Here is a 19280-nt window from a genome sequence, read left to right as displayed (position 1 = left end):
GGCCGGGGGCTGCGGGGGCAGCTCTGGGCGCCGCAGTGGGAAGGGGTGTGAAGCTACTGGAGAGCGTTCAGAGGAGGCCACGGAGTTGGTGAAGGGTTCAGAGTGGAAGCCGTGTGAGGAGCGTCTGAAGTCACTTCGTCTGTTCAACCTGGAGGGCACATCATCGCACCTTACTGCTTCCTCACAAAGGAAGGAGGAGGAGCAGGCACTAATGATAGCACCTGAGGAAACAGCAGGAAGATGTGCCAGGGGAGGTTTAGGCTGGGTACTAGGAAAGGGTTCTTCACCCGGAGGGTGGTGGAGCAATGGAGCAGCTCCCCATGGAACCATGCCAGGAAATATTCAAGAAGCATTTCTACAACACCCTCAGACACAGTGCGAATGCTGGGACTGGCCTGTGCAGCGACAGGAGCCGCACTCCACACTCCCAAGTTCCTCCCGACTCAGGGCCCCCCACCCCCCTCCGCCCGTGCTCCCCTGAGGGCGCCGGCGGCCATTTCGTCACCGCCCCGAGGGCCCCGCGCGCGCCCCTCGCGCGGGGAGGGACGGGTCAGGGCGCACGCGCGGCGCCGGCGGGGGGGGGCGGGGCGCGCTCGGTTGTCAGCGGCGGCCCAAGATGGCGGCGCGGAGGCCGCGCTCCGCCGCAGGTCAGTGACCCCCGCGCCCCCCCTGGCCCGGCCTCGCTTCTCGGGGAGAAGGGAGACAGAGGCCCGGCAGCCGCCCGGAAGAAGCGGGGCGGTGGGGGGCGCAGCCTGGGGTCCTGGCTGGTGCCGGTGCGCGGGACGGGGGGGGTGGAGGGGGCGGGGCTCGTGCGGCTGCGGGTCTGGCCCGGCCCCTTCCCAGCGCGTTTCCTTTTCTCCTCCTTTCCCTTCCCCATCTCCTTCCCCTTCTCTCTTTCCTCTTTCCCCTCTCCGCTCTCCCCTCCCTCCTCCCTCTTTCCTCTCTCCTTCCCCATCCCTGTCCCCTTCCACTTCCCCTGCTTTCGCATCTCCTCCCCTTCCCTTCCACATCCCGTTCCCCTTCCCCATCTCGTTCCCCTTCCCCATCCCCTTCCTCATCCCTTCCCCATCCCCTTCCTCATCCCTTCCCCATCTCCTTCCCCATCCCCTTCCTCATCCCTTCCCCATCCCCTTCCTCATCCCTTCCCCATCCCCTTCCTCATCCCTTCCCCGTCTCCTTCCTCATCCCCTTCCCCGTCTCCTTCCCCTTCCCTATCTCCTTCCCTATCTGTTTCCCCATCCCTTTCCCTGTCCACTTCCTCATCCACTTCCTTTCCCCTTCCCTTTCCCACCCCATCTCCTTCACCCCTTCCCCATCCCCTTCCCTTTCCTCATTGGGAGCAGTATGACACAGGCTGGGAGGGAGGAAGAGAACGGCAGATGCTCCCTGGAAAGCTGCCGTGAATCCAGTGTGCCAGCAAACGCCTCGCAGCAACAGCGCGGGGACAGGTGAACATGGGAGCTGAGACTCGGTGGCAGCGCTGGCATTCCCTGTGGAGCTCGGGGCTGAGGGAGCAACTCCCTCAGCCATCTCCGTGACTTTTTAACATGCAAGTGCATCAACATAGCCGTGCCAGGCACAGTTCTGTGTGTGCAAAGAGTAGATTTGATATTAGGTGGTGAGGCACTGGAACTGGTTTCCCAGAGAAGTCATGGATGCCCCATTCCTGGAGGTGTACAGGGCCGGGCTGGGTGTGGCTTTGACCAGCTTGATCCAGTGGAAGGTGTCACTGCCCATGGCAAGTGGCTTGGAACTGGGTGATATCTAAGGTCACAGAATCAGAGAATGCCAGGTTGGACGAGACCTCAGATCATCTGGTCTAACCTTTTAGGTGATCTATGGTTTAAATGAGATGCTCAGCAGCCTGTCAAGCTGAGCCTTAAAAGTGTCCAGTGCAGAGTAATCTCCCACTTCCTTAGGGAGGTTATTCCAGTTTTTAAATGTTCTTGTGCTGATATTTTTTTTTCTGGATGATCCCTTCAAACCCAAACCATTCTATGATTCTGTGATTTTTTTTTTACCAATAGGAAATGCTTCAGCATCATTTTCCATGCAATGCGATATACTTTTGTGGCTTTTGATTTGAATAATATTAATTTGGGGGCAGAATTTTCCGAATTAGCCATCTGTGATGTTGTTTCTATGTTCTCCATTTAAAGAAGTTTAATAGTTTGCACTCTTCCTCAAAGTTGGAAAGAAAGAAGATTCAACAACAACTTCTTAGCCTTGTGGATCTTGCTATTTATGTCTTGGTACTGAAGAATGCTTAGGTGATAATAAAAGGAAAGAATTCATACTTGTGTGTGTGTTTCTTGCATTCGCAAACCTTTTACCCATACTTACAGTAAGAGTAAAAAAACATTGGTGACACTTTTAACAGAATGTTTAAGCCTACAGTCTTTCTTTGTAATTCTAGGTAGTTGTTTAACTTCTCTTCCTCTCTGGAACATCCCAGCATCATTGCTGAAATTATATTTCACCGTAAATGTATTTCACTGAAGTGGACTTTGATTCCTGTATGCATGTTCATAGAACTATGATGTGCTTTTAATTTTTTTTTTTTTGAAGTATTTATCCATCTCTTCCCTGTGATATTTGGGTGTATGCGGTATTTAGGATCTCTAACTTCAAGTTGTAGGTGGCCTGTCTTGAAAATGTTAATGGCATTGTGCTGCGTGTGTGGAACTTCAATGACCTCCCAGCTTCATCCGTTTAAGCTGTTGTGGGAAAGGAGCAGGAGTTTCTGTTCTTGGCTTATTCGCATATGCTAACATCTACCCTGAGGAAAACACCAGGCCAGAAGTTCTGTCTTTCAAAGTTTTGGTCCAGAAGACGTGTGTTGCTTTCTCTTAGGTTAAGCATATTTCACATTGCTTGGGATCATAAAAGCAATCATAGTAGGTCAGATGAAAGCCCAGCATCCTGTGTCTGAAAGCCGTCAGCTGCAGGATGTGCTAAGAAAGATATAGCAGGGTAAGCATGTAGTGATAATCTCTCAGTGTGTTTTTAATGATTTTTAGCCCAGGACTTCATCAGCCATGGTTGTTGGCTTTGTGTCTGACAGCCCTTGGTGCCGTATCCACCTTCCCGCCTCCATCCCTTTAATTTGTTCTGTTGTTATTTGGAGTCCATGTCAGCTTTTGGTATCTACAGCGTCCTGCAGTGAGCTGTTCCACTGGATAACCGAGGACTCCAGGGGGGTTGGGTTAAAGGAGGGGAGAGGAAGGCTGCCTTTTTCTGTGTTGTGCCAGCTACCTGCTGATGCCACTTGGTTCCTCTGTTTGAACAGGTAGGAGATTCCTGTTCACCTTTTCTGTGCCAGTCATGGATTTTATAGACGATACCTTCCCTATAGCCCTCTCTTCCTTACCTTAAAGATTATGGCATAAAATCTCAAAATCCTTCGTTCTGTGAGCTGCTGGGTCATAGTAAATTCGTGTATTGCAGTTTAAACTGTTGAATTAGCCAGTTAATACCAAAAACTGTTCTGTTAATGTTTGGGGGTTTTACATAGAATGTTAATTTACTGTATAACTGAGAAACTAACTTTTTCTGGTGTTTTTCTGTTTTCTTTTAAAGAACATGACAGTGACGATGATTCCTATGAAGTGCTGGATTTAACTGAATATGCACGGCGTCACCATTGGTGGAATCGTGTGTTTGGCCGGAATTCAGGACCAATTGTAGAAAAATATTCTGTAGCTACCCAGATTGTGATGGGCGGCGTGACTGGCTGGTGAGGGAGCATCCCTTTTTATAACTCTGCTAGACCTTTTACTTTCTTAGAAGATCCCTTTCCAAGGCTATTTGAAACAGATACATTTATCTAACGGGATCTCCTTTATCCTGATCAGGATTATTCATGTGTGAACAATTCCTTAACTCGTTAGTCTGACTCGTAATTCTAAATTGTTTTGTAGTAATAGTAAAACACCAGTTGGCTAAGGGAACTCATAGCAGTTATTCTGAAAAGGGTTTGGGGAAATGTCAGAGCTCTACAAGGAATAAATGGAAAATTACTGCATATGACTTCTGTGTGGAAAAGCGTATTCCCTTACCAGTATAGATTTAGAAACCTAGTTATGGTACTATGGTTAAGACATATTTTGTGGGTAGAAGAAGTGAAGAAAAAAAATGTGTGTCAGACTGTACTTTCAATTAAGAGCCCCACTTTATAGAGACTTTTTCTCTCTAAATTCATCTGGAGCCATTTGGAACAAATGAATAGTCTCCTCTCATGTTAACTGAAGAGAGACACGACAGCATAGTTATGCTAAAATAATTGATGGTGAAAGCTAGACAGGAAAGGTGAGAACTTAAACTGGAAACTGTGGCCACAGTCTTAGCGCTATGTCAAAGTATTTTTTATTTGTCAAAGGGATTTGTATGGTGTTTGTCTATTCCAGTAATCAAAAAAATTAACTCTGGTGGAAAATGTCATTATGGTTGCAGAGTAACTTCTAAAATGGAATTATGCAAGATTTGGAAGATGAAATATATGGAAAATGAAATTGTCATGTCGAGACTCAGTACAGCTTTGACTGTAGGCTTAGCTTCCAGTCCAGTTCTTTTATTTGCCTCTGTAGCCTCACAGTTATTTTTAAAAGTTAGATGTATCTACATGAACTCTGAAGCTTCTAGGGAATAATTCATCTGGCATGCATAGAAGCTGGCCGATTGAAAGATCTGAAAACTGTATATTTCGTTATCTGAAGATATAGATATACCTCTGTGTGTGTATTCATATATATAAATATGAATTCATTACTCATATCCAGGGGGAATAAAGCATTCCACTGGGTGGGTCAGTGGCTACGGGGCGGGGGGTGGGGGAGGAGTGGCAGGTCAGACACCATCAAAGTTGCCCAGAGAAGTTATGGAACTGTCAGCCTTGGAAATATTCAACATTTGCTGGAGTCTGAGCAACCTGATTTTGCTTGGAGGTTGGTTCAGACTTTGTAGCTGTCCCAGTTCTGGGAAGGTAGATGGATCAGATGACCTCCAGAGGTCCCTTCCTGACCAAACTATTCTGTGATATTGATATCTGTGCTGTTCTCTGTCTGATGTGGCAATGTTTGGAGACTGCGAACAAGAGAATTAATTTTCTGGTTGCCTTGATCCATTAAAAATAGACTAAGGCCGTGTCCCAGTTGAGAGGTCTAGCTGATTTTAGCTCTTGTGGTAGGGAAGTATCTTCTTTTTACTTTAGATATTGAAAGTTACGGGTTGTCTAGTCAATATAAATGATCGTATAATATATTTATTTTCCATTTGGTAACAATTGTAGTGGCACTTTTGTATTACTACATTGTGCTTTATTAACATGTTATATTTGATAGCAGCATACAGCTCTTGGGTATAGACAAAGCCTGGAGATCAAGCTTACTTTAAAGGAGCCATCAGGCAGCCATGAACAAGCAACCATTACTCATATTGTCTTGTGTCAGACGTTATGAATTAAATATTGTTTATCTTATATATTCTGATTTTAAAATAAAAAAATGTGAAATGATACATTTGATTTGTTAAATGAAAAAATAGTTATAGTTAGGAATTTTGGAGTGTGGCATTGTTCAGCAGACAACTTAATTGGACTGGGTTTTTCTGTTTTGTTCTCCTAAGGTGTGCGGGATTTTTGTTCCAGAAAGTCGGAAAGCTTGCAGCAACTGCAGTAGGTGGTGGCTTTCTTCTGCTTCAAGTATGTAGAATTTCATGCTTTGTAAGTTGGCAAATGTTATTTACTAAACAATAGGAAAAACACAGCTGTTGGGTAAAATTTAATTAGGAAGGCTTCTTATCTACTTGATGTTTGTAGTCTCATAACTTTAAAAAGTTACATTTCAGCTGCAATATTGTGTACAAAACAGACATTTCTAAAAACCAGTGGTAAATCAGAATCTGCTCTATCCTGTAAAATAGTTTGTGGTAAGCCAAAAGAAACCTCTGTGCAAAAACTGAGATGTATGTGATTCGGTATTGCCAGGTTAGAGGAACTGCCTGTAAACCTGTGGTTAGGGACATCAAGGAATTTAATCTGTGCTTGTTTTAAATAGGTTTGAGAATTTTATCTACGCTTTTAGAAAAAGTAGGCTTCCTTGGCAATAGCTTGGAGGTTATGATCCCATTATGAAGTGATGTTTTTCTTCCCCATGCTGTCTTTACTAGTTATGTCTGTTGATTCTCTGAAGCTTTGCTGATTTTCGATAGTTTCATTGCATTTCTCTGTTCAATTGGGTTTCAAGTCCAGAATTTTTTAGTGAAGTTATCTGGCATGATCATTTGCATTTTTCCTCAGGAAAATTTAAAGGTTTTTCGGAAATGCTAAAAATTTAAATGAAGGAGAATTTTACATATTCTTCAGTAAGATGCCAAGTAATTCTTAATTTTTCTACAGGCATTTTTCGTGTCTTAATACCTACGAGCTTGTCACTTTTCCTTAAATCATTCTACAGGAAATAGACTGGTGCCTACTTAGTTCAATAATATACTATTTTTGAAACCAGATGTTAAAGATTTTTTATTTGTTCTTTCCAACATCACTCTGGAGGGTTTCTGAAAGACATAGCCCACTTTTAATAATTCTTTGATTGTAATGGCTGTTGCGGGTAGTACCTCTGATTGCTCTGTAATGCATCAAAATATCACAGCTCTGTGAAATACTCTTACTTCCTTCGTGGTCATGTTCTCTACTGTTTTGGTGTTTGGTTTTGGTTTTTTTACATGCTAAATGTATCTGAACTGCAGCACTCTATGTGAGAATGTATGCTCTTGGGACTATTTAGTTTAAGTTGTTTTCAGCAAATATCGCGTGTTTTATTTTGAATAACTCAAAAGCAAGCATCAACAACAATGTAAAAAGTGAAAGAGTGATGGTTTTGATATGAAATTTGATAGTATTAGCATTCATTTCACTTCATCATTGTGCATTAATGACCTTTTTAAAACTGGAAATCACTGGTTATTTGGCTTGTACCTAAACATAGGGATGAATTTTACAGGATGTTGAATCTGAGTTAGTTTAGAATCACCTAGGTGTAAATTTTTGCCAAAATGTGCTATGCCAGCAAATTAATCAATTTGGTGTAACACTCTGGACTTCTTTAGCCCATGATGTGTATTTCTGGATCATGAGGGAAGAATTAAGGATCTTGAAGCACTCATCATCTTTTTTGTCTAGTTGACTTAAAGATCTGAATGTCTCTTCCCGTGTTGTGTGCCATTGGTCTTAATCGTTTTAATGAGAATTCTTATCTAAATACGATTGGAGAGCCTGCAGAACAGAGGCCTGGCATCCAGGGGTGGCAGGCAGCTTGTTGCCTGCAGGTGCCTTCATTAGTACTTCTGACTACAGGAAGCTGAAATTTAAAACTGAAACCTATAGACAAAGGAAAATAGAAATTCCTTGAAACGCAGTACTTGTGCAGTATTTTTTCTTGTTGAGCTGTGAGGTCTGGGGAGCTTTCCTGTGCATAAAATATATTTGCCATGTATTTAAGTGTCTGATTTCATATTTGATCTCATTTACAGTGTATCTGAAAAGGAATATTATCCAAGGGGAAGAATGAGTTGCATATTTTGATTGAGCTTCCTATATCTTTAATTAAGTAAGATCAGACTTACTTGGAAGGGAATGAAGTAAATGCCTTGGTCTTTCATTTCAGTTCAAAACATTTTACATTTTAAAGCTGAGTCATAAATTCTGTAGTGTAATTACATTTCTGTAGTCTTTAATTTTTTTATTTAAAGATCACACATCGTTATTTTATTTTCCCTATGAATACATGTTCAGCGCTTCCCCTGAGTGGCCAGAGGAGCGTTTCAGCACATGACTAGAAGCTTCCTTTTTATCTGTAAATTTATCTGAACTTGCAGGTGGCATTTCAACTGCTGACTGCAATATTGACATAGTAATTACCTGTTAAAACAAGAAGAAGGACTACAGAAGGCAAGATTCTCAGATAAAGCCCATCCAGTGAAACATTTCAGTCTTGAAATTAAAAAAAATGCTTTTTTTTCTTCAGCGTGTGATGACTTCATCTCAAGAAATCTAGTAGGAAACTGAAAGCAATACATTTTTTGAGTGTCAGTTTGTACAAGAAATAAAAATGATTTTTTTAGATTTTAGTAAGTTATCTAGAAGTTTTTCAGTCTTAATACAGATTAAATGAAAAGTAGTCTGAGGAGTAGAATAAAAATGACATTAAGGAATTTGAATAGTTTTTCAAAATTAAGATCTGTTATCACATCTTTGCTGGACATTTCAACAGCTTAATTTCACCAACTGAAATAAATACAGTTCTTCAAATATGCTGGTATAAGACCATTACCTGTCCACTGTTTTAAGGAACTATCATTCATTTCTCATAACAAGTGAAGGATTTTCATAAAATCATAAAAATTTTTTTGGGTTGGAAGGGACCTTAAAGATCACCCAGTTCCAACCCCCCTGCCATGGGCAGGGACACCTCCCACTGGATGTGGTTGCTCAAGGGCCCAACCAACCTGGCCTTGAACACCTCCAGGGATGGGGCATCCACAGCTTCCCTGGGCAACCTCTTGAAGGATTCTCAGAAGGATTTCTTCCTAATGTCTAGTCTAAATCTTCCCCCTTCCAACTTAAAGCCATTCCCCCTTATCCTGTCACTCTGTGCCCTTGTAAAAAGTCCCTCTCCAGCTTTCCTGTAGCCCCTTCAGGTACTGGAAGGTCGCTACAAGGTCTCCTTGGAGCCTTCTCTTCTCCAGGCTTAACAACCCCAACTCTCTCAGCCTGTTCTCATAGCAGAAGTGTTCCAGCCCTCTGATCATCTTTGTAGCCCTCCTCTGGACCCATTCCAACAGTGCCATATCCTTCCTGTGTTGGGGATTCCAGAAATGGACACAGACTCCAGGTGGAGTTCTTTGTATAGCTTCTAGTTTATCGGCACAGTTTAGTGAAATCATGTGGTTCCGCTATAATGAATTAGTTAAAAGCCATTGTTCTTAGTGAGCACCTTTTTTTTTAGATCCCTGTATCATTAATAATGGTTTCATTGCTTTCTGCTCTGCAGTCAACATGCAAATTGCAGCTTTTTCCATTGTGCGTTGACTATTATTTAATCATAAAATTGTAATTTTGTGCAGTTATTTGTGCTTTCACTGATGTATTTTGCTTTATCCCATTAATATGCTATTGATGAGTTCAGTTCAGTTCTTCATTAAATTATTTTCTAACTTAAAGTAAATCTTTGAAAACAATGCAAGAAGCAAAATAAATTTTCATATATCCTTGGCTATATATTACGCAGGGAGTTGTTGATACCATGCCATGATGAGGTTGCGGCATCTCAGTGAAGTAGAGGGAGAACAATATGTTTCTGGGCTCAGAACTTAATAAGAAAGAGTTCTGTTCACTTCTGTGTTGAATATCCCGCTTGACAGTTGAGGTCACTGGACTTTGAGGGAACGTTCAGTGGAATGACCTAGGGAAATGGTAGGTGGAAGTTAAACTTTTAAAGAAATACCATATTTCTGGCAGGTTTTGACATGAAATAGAGGAGCATCATTTCTTTGCTTTTGTAAATTGTAGTAGTTTCACTGGTTACAGTGGAGCTGTGCCAGCAGATGATGACTGAAGATACAGCCTCTGCAGTTAAACTCTTAAAGAAAATGTTTTATCATTTCTCAGTCCCTCCTTCTCTTTGTATGTGGAAGTTAGAGACTTGTCAGATGCGTTCTGGAAACTGCTTGAGTGTGACGGATGTTGCTGCCTATATAAATACCAGAAAATACCTAAGAGTATACATGGCTTCTGGATGCTGCACAAGCAGCTGAGCACAGGGAGCTCATGTGTACCATCTGGGCTTGCCTGGGCTTTTTTACTATGAGAGATTTTGTTGTTGAGGAAATTAAAACTTTTTTGTCCCATCTTGTCTTATATATTTCTTCTTCTTAAACGTTTTTTCCTCATTACTGCTAATAATGTTTCACAATAACAAAGTACTCGCATGGTTCTCCAGTATCGCTCCCAAAATGTATTTTTCCTCAAAAGCATACCTTAAGATCACTGCTACTAAATTCAGGGAGAAAAATCCTATGATTTTTATTGTGTAAGCTGGAGTTTTGGCACAAGTGTAAGTTGCAACTACTGGAGAACTAGACAAAACTTTATTTAAAAACTTCTGCCTTGTCTTTGTACTATGTGGATAACTAAGCTAATTAAACTAGTCTTAATGAAATGTTTGTTTTCAAGTCTATCTGCTTATATTTTTTTACAAGCAAGCAAATAGATTAGCATTTCTTACAATTGTGTTGGACTGGGTAGATCAGTCCATATATATGAGTTTTATATGTTAGAAGACACTAATTCAACGCTTGGGTCTTTTTAAAATTCTTGCAGTAATGTTAAATTCATAAAACAAAAACTACCCCATTGTGCAATATTTTTTTTTTCATGGATATGTCACCCATTGACTGGATTTGTAACCAGTGCATCTCTAAGACTGCATTTATGTTTTCGTATCATATACAGTCCTTTATCAGCTATCCCTGCTGAACACTGGTGCTGTGTCTTCAGCTTGGGGAAGAGAAGGCTCCAGGGAGACCTTATTGTCACCTTTCAGTACTTAAAGGAGGCCTGTAAGAATGATGGGGACAGGTCTTTTAGCAGAGCCTGTTGCAACAGGACAAGCAGTAATGGTTTTAAGCCAAGGGAGGGCAAATTCAGACTAGACATAAAGAAGAAATATTTTACAGTGAGGGTGATGAAATGCTGAAACAGGTTGCCCAGGGAGGTGGTAGATGCCCCATCTCTGGAAACACTCATAGTCAGGTTGGATGGGGCTCTGAGTAACCTGATTGAGTTGAAGATGTCCCTACTTACTGCAGGGGAGGTTGGACTTCATGGCCTTTAAAGATCCCTTCCAAACCAAACCATTCTATGATAATATTTAATAAGTTAATTTTGCATTTGTCCAGTGAATTTTTTTTAAATCTTGGGCAAAGATGGAAATTGAAGTTTACTTTCTTACAAGGGTAGTTTTTTAGGAGCTTAGTTTTGAATTCAGACAAAATCTGTCTGACGCTTGTTTCATTTTTGGTTTTTTTCAGGATCATGACATTCTAATTTGTGGTGAAATATGTTTGTTAATTATTGTGGCTGGTGTAAAACAAGCTAGATGGTCTAGTTTTAGTTATTTGGTAGAAAGAACTATGTGAAAATCCAGTGCCTGTGAGCTATGTGAAATATCTCTTTTTATGCCCAACCTAATAATTTGTATATTTAAGTATCTGTTCCACGAAAATTCATTATCTGTGGCTTTTATTTACCAGTTGTACTGTTTGCACAGAGTGCTATTACATAAGTTACTTGAATTTGCCAAACATGACCTTAAGAAGGACCTGAGAAATGCTACACTTCATGAAGTTAGTGGTGTGTTTGCCTTAGCAGTTAAAATAAGCAGTAATCCTTAGTCTGATTTTTTCCTCTCCTTTTTTTTCCCAACTAATGAGTTGTTTGTTTTAACTGTTCTCCAGAGCATGCAGTAATTGCCTGATTTTTATTTTTCTTTAAGCTATGATCTTGTAAACATTTAAATATGTATTTCTTTTGTAAATTGTTTTAAGGAAATTGGTGGGACTCTTGGTGTTGGTCAAGTAACAGAACATCTTATTTTTTTCTAGGATCAAGTCTTAGTAAGAGAAATAAGGCAAAGGGTTGGAATGACAGTTAAACATGCTAAAATCTCATGGCTGTTGTTTAAACCATTTTGGGAGTTTGAATGTAAATTGATACGAACAATCCCTCCACCCAAAATTACCCATTTTGTTGATGTTAGAGAACCTGCGCAGTACAAGTTATTTTTGAACTTACAGGCTTTGTTTTGTAGAAAGTATGAGGATTCTCTTGAATTGAATACTCTCTTGGACAGTTTAAATGATGTAGGATAAAATAAGTTTTGAGTATTTCAAAGGATGATTCTGATTAGCTTCAGATACCCTGTCACAAAGCAGAATTCCACATTTCTGGAAGAAGCTGAAACAAGGCAGTTTTTTCATTGTTGTCCTATGAATATGCTTTTTGCTTTCCTTTTCTTACAAGAAAAGTTACAGTAAATGCTGAAGGAAAAACATTGTTATTGCAAGCTTTTATAATTAAAGAATAGAGAATTGGTAAAATTAACAAGAGGCTACTGAACTCTGCCATTTCTTGTTCTAATTTGATCTGCTGTTACTGTGGAAAATGTTAGTAGTTCAAGCAGTAGACCTGCTGTAATTGGAGCAATGTCTTTTCCTGCATCTGTAATAAGAAAAAAAAAGAAAAAGCTCCTCGTAGGCACTAAGATACTGTATTCTGACTCATGAGATATTAACTACCACTGTACTAATTTTAAATACCCTCTATTTTCCTAGATCGCTAGTCATAGTGGATATGTACAAGTTGACTGGAAGAGAGTTGAAAAAGATGTAAACAAAGCAAAAAAACAGTTAAAAAAGCGTGCAAATAAGGCAGCACCTGAAATCAATACCTTAATTGAAGAGGTAAGTCTAAGGTGATAAACTGTTTCCTCCCAGCCAGTTTTCCTTACCTTACGCTGCAGGTGATGATTAGTTGAAAATGCAGGTGCAAAAGTGGAAGGCATCAGAAATGGTCTGGCTGTATATTTTATTAAAAGTTATCAGACTGTACTGTCTTCCATTCATTTAGCTTTCTGTTTTTTTCAGTCTTAAAGATGACACACAAACTTTACAGTTAATGCATTTCTACAGCTGATATGGCTTAGGGACTGCTACTGGCTTTCCCATTCAGTCTGTGCAGATTCTTGGCTAGTGAGAAAGCCAGTAAGGTCATGACACGATAAAAAAATTGAGGGTGTTGTGGTTAAAACATGGTAGCTACAAAGACAAAACCCAAATCTTCTTAAACTGCTGATAACAAAATTACTTTGTTGGACAAGGCTGACCTTTCTTTTTGGAGAAAGGCTATAACTGCTCTGTAATTAGAGTTGTGGATTTTATCTCATTTGTATAGAGTTCAAAGAATATCTGTCTTCAGAATCTGTCAGTTACATACTGCGTTGAAAAGAGGTAGCCCGTGATGCTGATCAGTGTCACTGGGGCTATTTCATTCTGTCATTTGAAGACTTCTATTTAATTGTTTTGTCTTCTTTTTTTAATTAAAAAAAAAAGGATGTTTAGCCTGTTCTTACATATTTTCACATACAGGCAATCTAAGTTTCTTTCTCAATAACTGCGAATCCTAACTCGGAATGTGCTGCAGACAATGTATCAGCAGCCCTACTAGCACTCTATAATTAAGAGTTTTGACATCTCAGATTGAACCTGTATGGAGTTGCACGTAGGTTGATAAAAATTACCTTCAATTTTTATGTGAGTGTGAAGTGGAAGCTCAAGAGAGATGAGCTTCTAGCTCTAGCTAGATGGGTTTTCTAGCTTCTCGAACCCCAGATAGCTTAACCTGTCCTCCATCGCCTTGCAGAAGTGGGTAGGACAAGATAGGGGTTTCATTTTTTAGTTTTTTTGAGTTTTTTTCCCCTCAGATTATATTACTTTCTCCTAAAGGTGTATGTGCAGCCTGTCTGAAATATTTGAAGTGGAAGATTTATGAAATGACACATTTGATATAACATCTTATACTCTGTGCTATTACTTCATGAAATATAGTACACAAATGTTGTCATACATAAGTGGTTTTTTTAGAATTAAGTTTTTGGGAAAATGGCTCATAATGGAGTGAAGTGTATCTCTTTTCCAGTGATCCAGTCTTCCAAAAGGCAGTAATTTTTTTTTAATCTTTTTTTCATGTGATTAAAATTGAAATCATGGTGGTGCTTTTGTGCCAAGTGAGTTTGTAAAACATCTGTCCTGTCTTAATCAAAACAAGAGTTGTATTGGTGTGAAATAGCTATGACAATTCCTCTGTATTTTGACTTTTAAAATGCTAACTGTATTTTAAATATATTGTTAAAGAGCGCCGAGAATCAGTTTTCACTCCATTGATGCCAGCAGTTGCCACCTGGTCTTACATGTTTTTAAACACGTTGCTTCCTTTTGCACACCTCTCCATAACTTTAGTATTCTAGTTGTGAGAAGTATTAAATGCTACAATCAGATACAATTAACTCGGTTTTTTATGAATGTTGTTTTTCTTCTCAGTCAACAGAATTTATCAAACAGAACATTGTGGTGTCCAGTGGATTTGTTGGAGGCTTTTTGTTAGGCCTGGCATCATAAGGACCTGGATCATCTCTTCCTGATGGCATTCATGTCGGCAAAGAACAGCTGGGGGGTGACACGCTGTCTCAAAGCAAGTGTGATCACTCAGCCTTCCAGAGCCAGAGGAGTGGACTAGCTAGACAATTTGGAAGCTTTTACATTTCAGGCTTTTGCCTCTTGAAGCTTGGCAAAACTAGGATTTGCTGAAAAACTGTGCAGTGTGCTCATTATATTATTTCTGGGCAAAACTGGTTCATCTTCATCATGACTCTTTTTATCTATGACCTTTCAAGACCTAGCATTTTTTTAAAATGTTATTCTTGGAATATAGATATGTAACCATACTGTAGGAAAGAAAGCTCCGTTTCTATGTTTTCAGTTAAATATTGTTTAATTTAAAAGTGGATTTTTTTCCATGCTGTAGTAGATACATGACTACATAATGTATATGGTACTGTAGTTTCAGCCTCACGGCTGTCCATGTTCTTTAGAAGTCACTGCAATAATTTATCAATCTGTAATACCTTTCTACAGAGTATTAAATAACAAAGAATCATGAGCTTATTAAAGGTGAAAATTAGCTTTGACTCTGGCCTTTGTGTACATAGAAAGTAAGGAAGTCTTATATTTAAAGCCTGCAGGCATCTGGTACAAATATTAGTAGAGATGCCTGTGATATTTGTGTGCTAAGTGAATGAATGTATCAATGTTATTTTTCCTACATGTGTAGACAGGTGAAACTTACTGATAACACTGTAGTACACAGATAATCATTGCAAGAGCAGACTCCACAGTGATCTGATGCTCAGTTGCTTTGCAGTCAATGAACACAGAGGCTGTTTCAGACTTCAGGAGTTGGGGAGATGAAGAGATGAGGCTTCTGCCTGAGCACTTTGCAAGGGCCAGTACTTGGTAGGGCTTGATAGGGTGTAAGCGCCACGTACCCTGGATGAACTGAAGGCTGCCCTTACAGTCCATTCTAGCTGGAAATCATACTCACTTTCATATTCACCCCTGTTGTGACTATGTTCTCCCCAGCTTAGACATCTATTTTTTTACAGCTGTCACCTAATTTGGCTTTCGCTGTCTAGGGTGCTGGCTATGGAAGAACAAGGGTGCAGGCTGGTTTCAGCTTATTGGAAGAGTGCCTGTTTCTTCTGAAGTCTGAGAAAGAAATGGGACTTAATCTGCTTGATGTGTTTACTGCCCCCACCTTTGATGGATCAAAGCAGGAAGCGGATTCTAAATGAGATTGGAGGCATAACTGGGTGGGCTGGAAAATTTACTCTCAAGTAGGTTTTTAAGGTGGTTTTGGTTATTTGTTACTCAGTTATTTTAAAGAAGCTGAGAATCCCAACAAATGCTTAATGCATTTTTCTGCATTTCAAACTTGTGAACCTTTTAGAAATTTCTACCCAAGAATGACTCTTACTCTGCTCAAGTTTCTCTGTTTTTCACTGTACCAACAAATTAATGTGAAATGGAATCACTCACACGGGTTCTTTTGGGTTCTTGTTCACATCTGAACAGTAGTAATTCATTAGTGTCAGGTGGATGGATGTGAACTTCGGATGTATGGCACACGGGATGAACATCCCGCAGCTGGGCTATATGTGAAAGTCATTTGACACAGTACCCTAATCCATATTTAAATTAGTGCATCTGTGGACTTCAGAGGTCTGTATTATTATTTACTTCACATATGCATGCTTCTGGCCTAGGTAAGTTACAAAGCATATCATGCATATCTGTCAGGTTTAAGGGTTTAATTAGGCTAAAACCTGTTTAAGACATTTGAAAATAAAACTTAATCCCCTAAACCAAACCCCCACACTCAGCGAAACAAATGGCCATGAATAGCATGTTAGTATCCTAAATATTTTGTTTTAAGGTGAATGTCTAAACACAATTGTTGCAGTTTATTGGAAATGGGAGGCCCAAGGAGGAATGTGCATACTGGGTCATCTGGGATTTGAAGAAAAATTAAGAAAGATGAGAATGTTAAAATGTGAAAGTTGCTTTGCCTTAGTGTTCGGTCCAAAGGATAATGGGAATGTAACCAGTCAGCTCTTTTCTGCTGATGAAGCTAATGGATTTTTGGCTTGTCAAAAGAGTTGCTGAAGCCAACTGACGTGAGTCACCCACCCTGACTGGAATGAACTCAGGCATTCTGAAGGGCTTTAGGAATGAAGTGGCCACCTCAGTAGCATGAACCGGTAAACATGCATTTTTAGAGTCTCCTCTGTGAAAGGATTTCAAGGGAATATCCTTTAGCGTGCTTGCTAAAAAGGCTGCCCATGTGATCAAGGGATATACTTCATAGTTAGAATTAAAAAAAAACAAAACCCCATCATAGAGTAGTGCACGAGACTAATTTCTGCAGGAGAAAGGTGTTCTGTTATTCTGTTGCCTTTGTCTGAGGTTCTCTGAGGCAATGAGTAAAGACTGATTGAATTAAATATATTTGAGGGGTTTAGTTTATTTTTGTTTTGAAGCCTTTGGAACTGGAAGCGTAACATACATGTAAAATTCTCTGAAGGACACAAAAAGTAAGTAGAAATGGTGTAATTGGAAAAGTGAATACTGCTGCTTTGTATTGGGATTGGCTTTATGTAATGCATTCATGACCAAGAGTATTGAAGGAGCTGGCAGATGTCATTTCCAAACCCCTTTCCATCATCTTCCAGCAGTCCTGGCTGACTCGGGAAGTTCCACTAGAATGGAGGCTGGCTGATGTTGTGCCCATCTACAAGAAGGGTTGCAGGGAGGATCCGGGGAACTACAGGCCTGTCAGTTTGACCTCAGTGCCGGGGAAAATCATGGAACAGTAGATCTTGAGTGCTATCATGAAGCACATGCAAGAGAACTGGTGATCAGGCCCAGTCAACATGGGTTCATGAAAGGCAGATCTTGCCAAACTAACCTGATCACCTTCTATGACAAAATGACTCGACTACTGGATGAGGGACAGGCTGTGGATGTAGTCTTCTTGGACTTTGGTAAAGCCTTTGACACAGTTTCTCACAGCATTCTGCTTCACACTCTCCTGGGTTGAAAACTGGTTGGATGGCCGGGCCCAGAGAGTGGTGGTAAATGGAGTTAACTCCAGCTGGAGGCCAGTCACAAGTGGGGATCCTCAGGGCTCGGTACTGGGTCCAGCCCTGTTCAATGTCTTTATCAATGACCTGGATGAAGGCATTGAGTGCATCCTCAGCAAGTTTGTGGATGACACTAAGCTGGGAGGAAGTGTGGATCTGCTGGAGGGTAGGGAGGCTCTGCAAAGGGATCTGAACAGGCTGGACTGCTGGGCTGAGGCTAATGGCATGAGGTTCAACAAGGCCAAATGCCGGGTCCTGCACTTGGGGCACAACAACCCTATGCAGTGCTACAGACTGGGGGAAGAGTGGCTGGAGAGCTGCACAGAGGAGAAGGACTTGGGGGTAATGGTTGACAGCCGACTGAACATGAGCCAGCAGTGTGCCCAGGTGGCCAAGAAAGCCAATGGCATCTTGGCTTGTATCAGAAACGGTGTGACCAGCAGGTCCAGGGAGGTGATTCTGCGTCTGTACTCAGCACTGGTGAGACCGCACCTTGAGTACTGTGTTCAGTTCTGGGCCCCTCACCACAAGAAGGATGTTGAGGCTCTGGAGCGTGTCCAGAGAAGAGCAATGAAACTGGTGAGGGGGCTGGAGAACAAGTCTTATGAGGAGCGGCTGAGAGAGCTGGGGATGTTTAGCCTGGAGAAGAGGAGGCTGAGGGGAGATCTTATTGCTCTCTACAACTACCTGAAAGGAGGTTGTGGAGAGGAGGGTGCTGGCCTCTTCTCCCAAGTGACTGAGGACAGGACAAGGGGGAATGGCCTGAAGCTCCGCCAGGGGAGGTTCAGGCTGGATGTCAGAAAAAATTTCTTCACAGAAAGAGTCATTGGGCACTGGAACAGGCTGCCCAGGGAGGTGGTCGAGTCACCTTCCCTGGAGGTGTTTAAGGAACGGGTGGATGAAGTGCTTAGGGACATGGTTTAAGGGAGTGTTAGGAATGGTTGGACTCGATGATCCAATGGGTCCTTTCCAACCTTGTGATTCTGTGATTCTGTGACTTGAACATGAATGAAGTGTTGCTGGCCAGGCAACACTTCTTAAGTTCTCCAATGCAGTTCTGTAGGTTGGTGAGGCAGAGAGGGTGCTACTAGGAGCTGCAGCTGGAACTGACAGGGTGAAGAGATGATGGAGTGGCAGAATTTCATAAACATAAAAGTACCAAGACAAATAAAAGCATTTTTCTTGCAAATACCTGAGATTTTACATGTGCCAGCTCAGAACAGAGTCTCGTATATCACTGTAGCTAAGGGAATACTCTATAAAGTCACAGTCAGAAAAATGAATATTGATTGGGATTTTTGAGAATGGAATGAAGCGTATCAGAAATGCTGTTTCTGATGGTAAATTCTTCTCTGGAATGATTTCAAAGTTACTGGTATCCTCTATGACAAAAACTAATGCAGGGTAAGAAGATTCAGAGAAGGGCAAAATAAAGATTGAAGAAAATTTTGGAAGAGCACTTTTTGGAGAGTAAAAAAAGAACATCAATTTTAGGAAGCAGGTGTTTAAGAAGGAAAGTGTTGGAAGTAGGTAATTTAATGGAAGACTGAGCCAGCATTCCTATGCTCTTTGTTGTATAGCTAAAGAGCTTAAACAGAAAGGTGGAAAATGTGAAACCAGCAGAGGGAAACAGCCTTTTACGTAATAGATAGTTCCATTGGTCCATGGAACTAATTTCCATTATATGCTAATGAAACCAAGGCACAGGGTCCATTGAGGAAAAGACGGGGCAGCACTGAGGTGAATTGCAGGAGTGCCGAGTTATATCTAAGGATTCAAGAAAAGCAACTTTAGTTTTCTCTGTCCATAGTTAGCTCATATTGCATGGTCAAGCTCATGATAAAGTGATTCTAGCAGTGAGATTATCCTACCTTTGCCTTCTACAGGCTTGCGTGTTTTTCTTCCCCTTGAACAGCTGCTAGCAGTCACTTTTCAAAACTCAATGCTAAGCTTAATGATTGACTCAGGCAT

General features: G+C 41.0%; 1 protein-coding gene across 1 annotated transcript; it reads left to right on the top strand.

Moving 5' to 3' along the window:
• Positions 1-541: 541 nt before the first annotated feature.
• FUNDC1 (FUN14 domain containing 1) lies at positions 542-16559 on the top strand. Its single transcript, XM_054088780.1, has 5 exons — positions 542-647; positions 3580-3736; positions 5623-5698; positions 12388-12516; positions 14152-16559. The coding sequence occupies exons 1-5, from the start codon at positions 617-619 to the stop codon at positions 14227-14229; spliced, it is 471 nt and encodes a 156-aa protein (XP_053944755.1). The 5' UTR covers positions 542-616; the 3' UTR covers positions 14230-16559.
• Positions 16560-19280: the final 2721 nt, after the last annotated feature.

The sequence above is a fragment of the Cuculus canorus genome, chromosome 1, assembly GCF_017976375.1.
Source record: "Cuculus canorus isolate bCucCan1 chromosome 1, bCucCan1.pri, whole genome shotgun sequence".
Lineage (NCBI taxonomy): Eukaryota > Metazoa > Chordata > Aves > Cuculiformes > Cuculidae > Cuculus > Cuculus canorus.
This window is presented reverse-complemented; position numbering and strand designations above follow the sequence as displayed.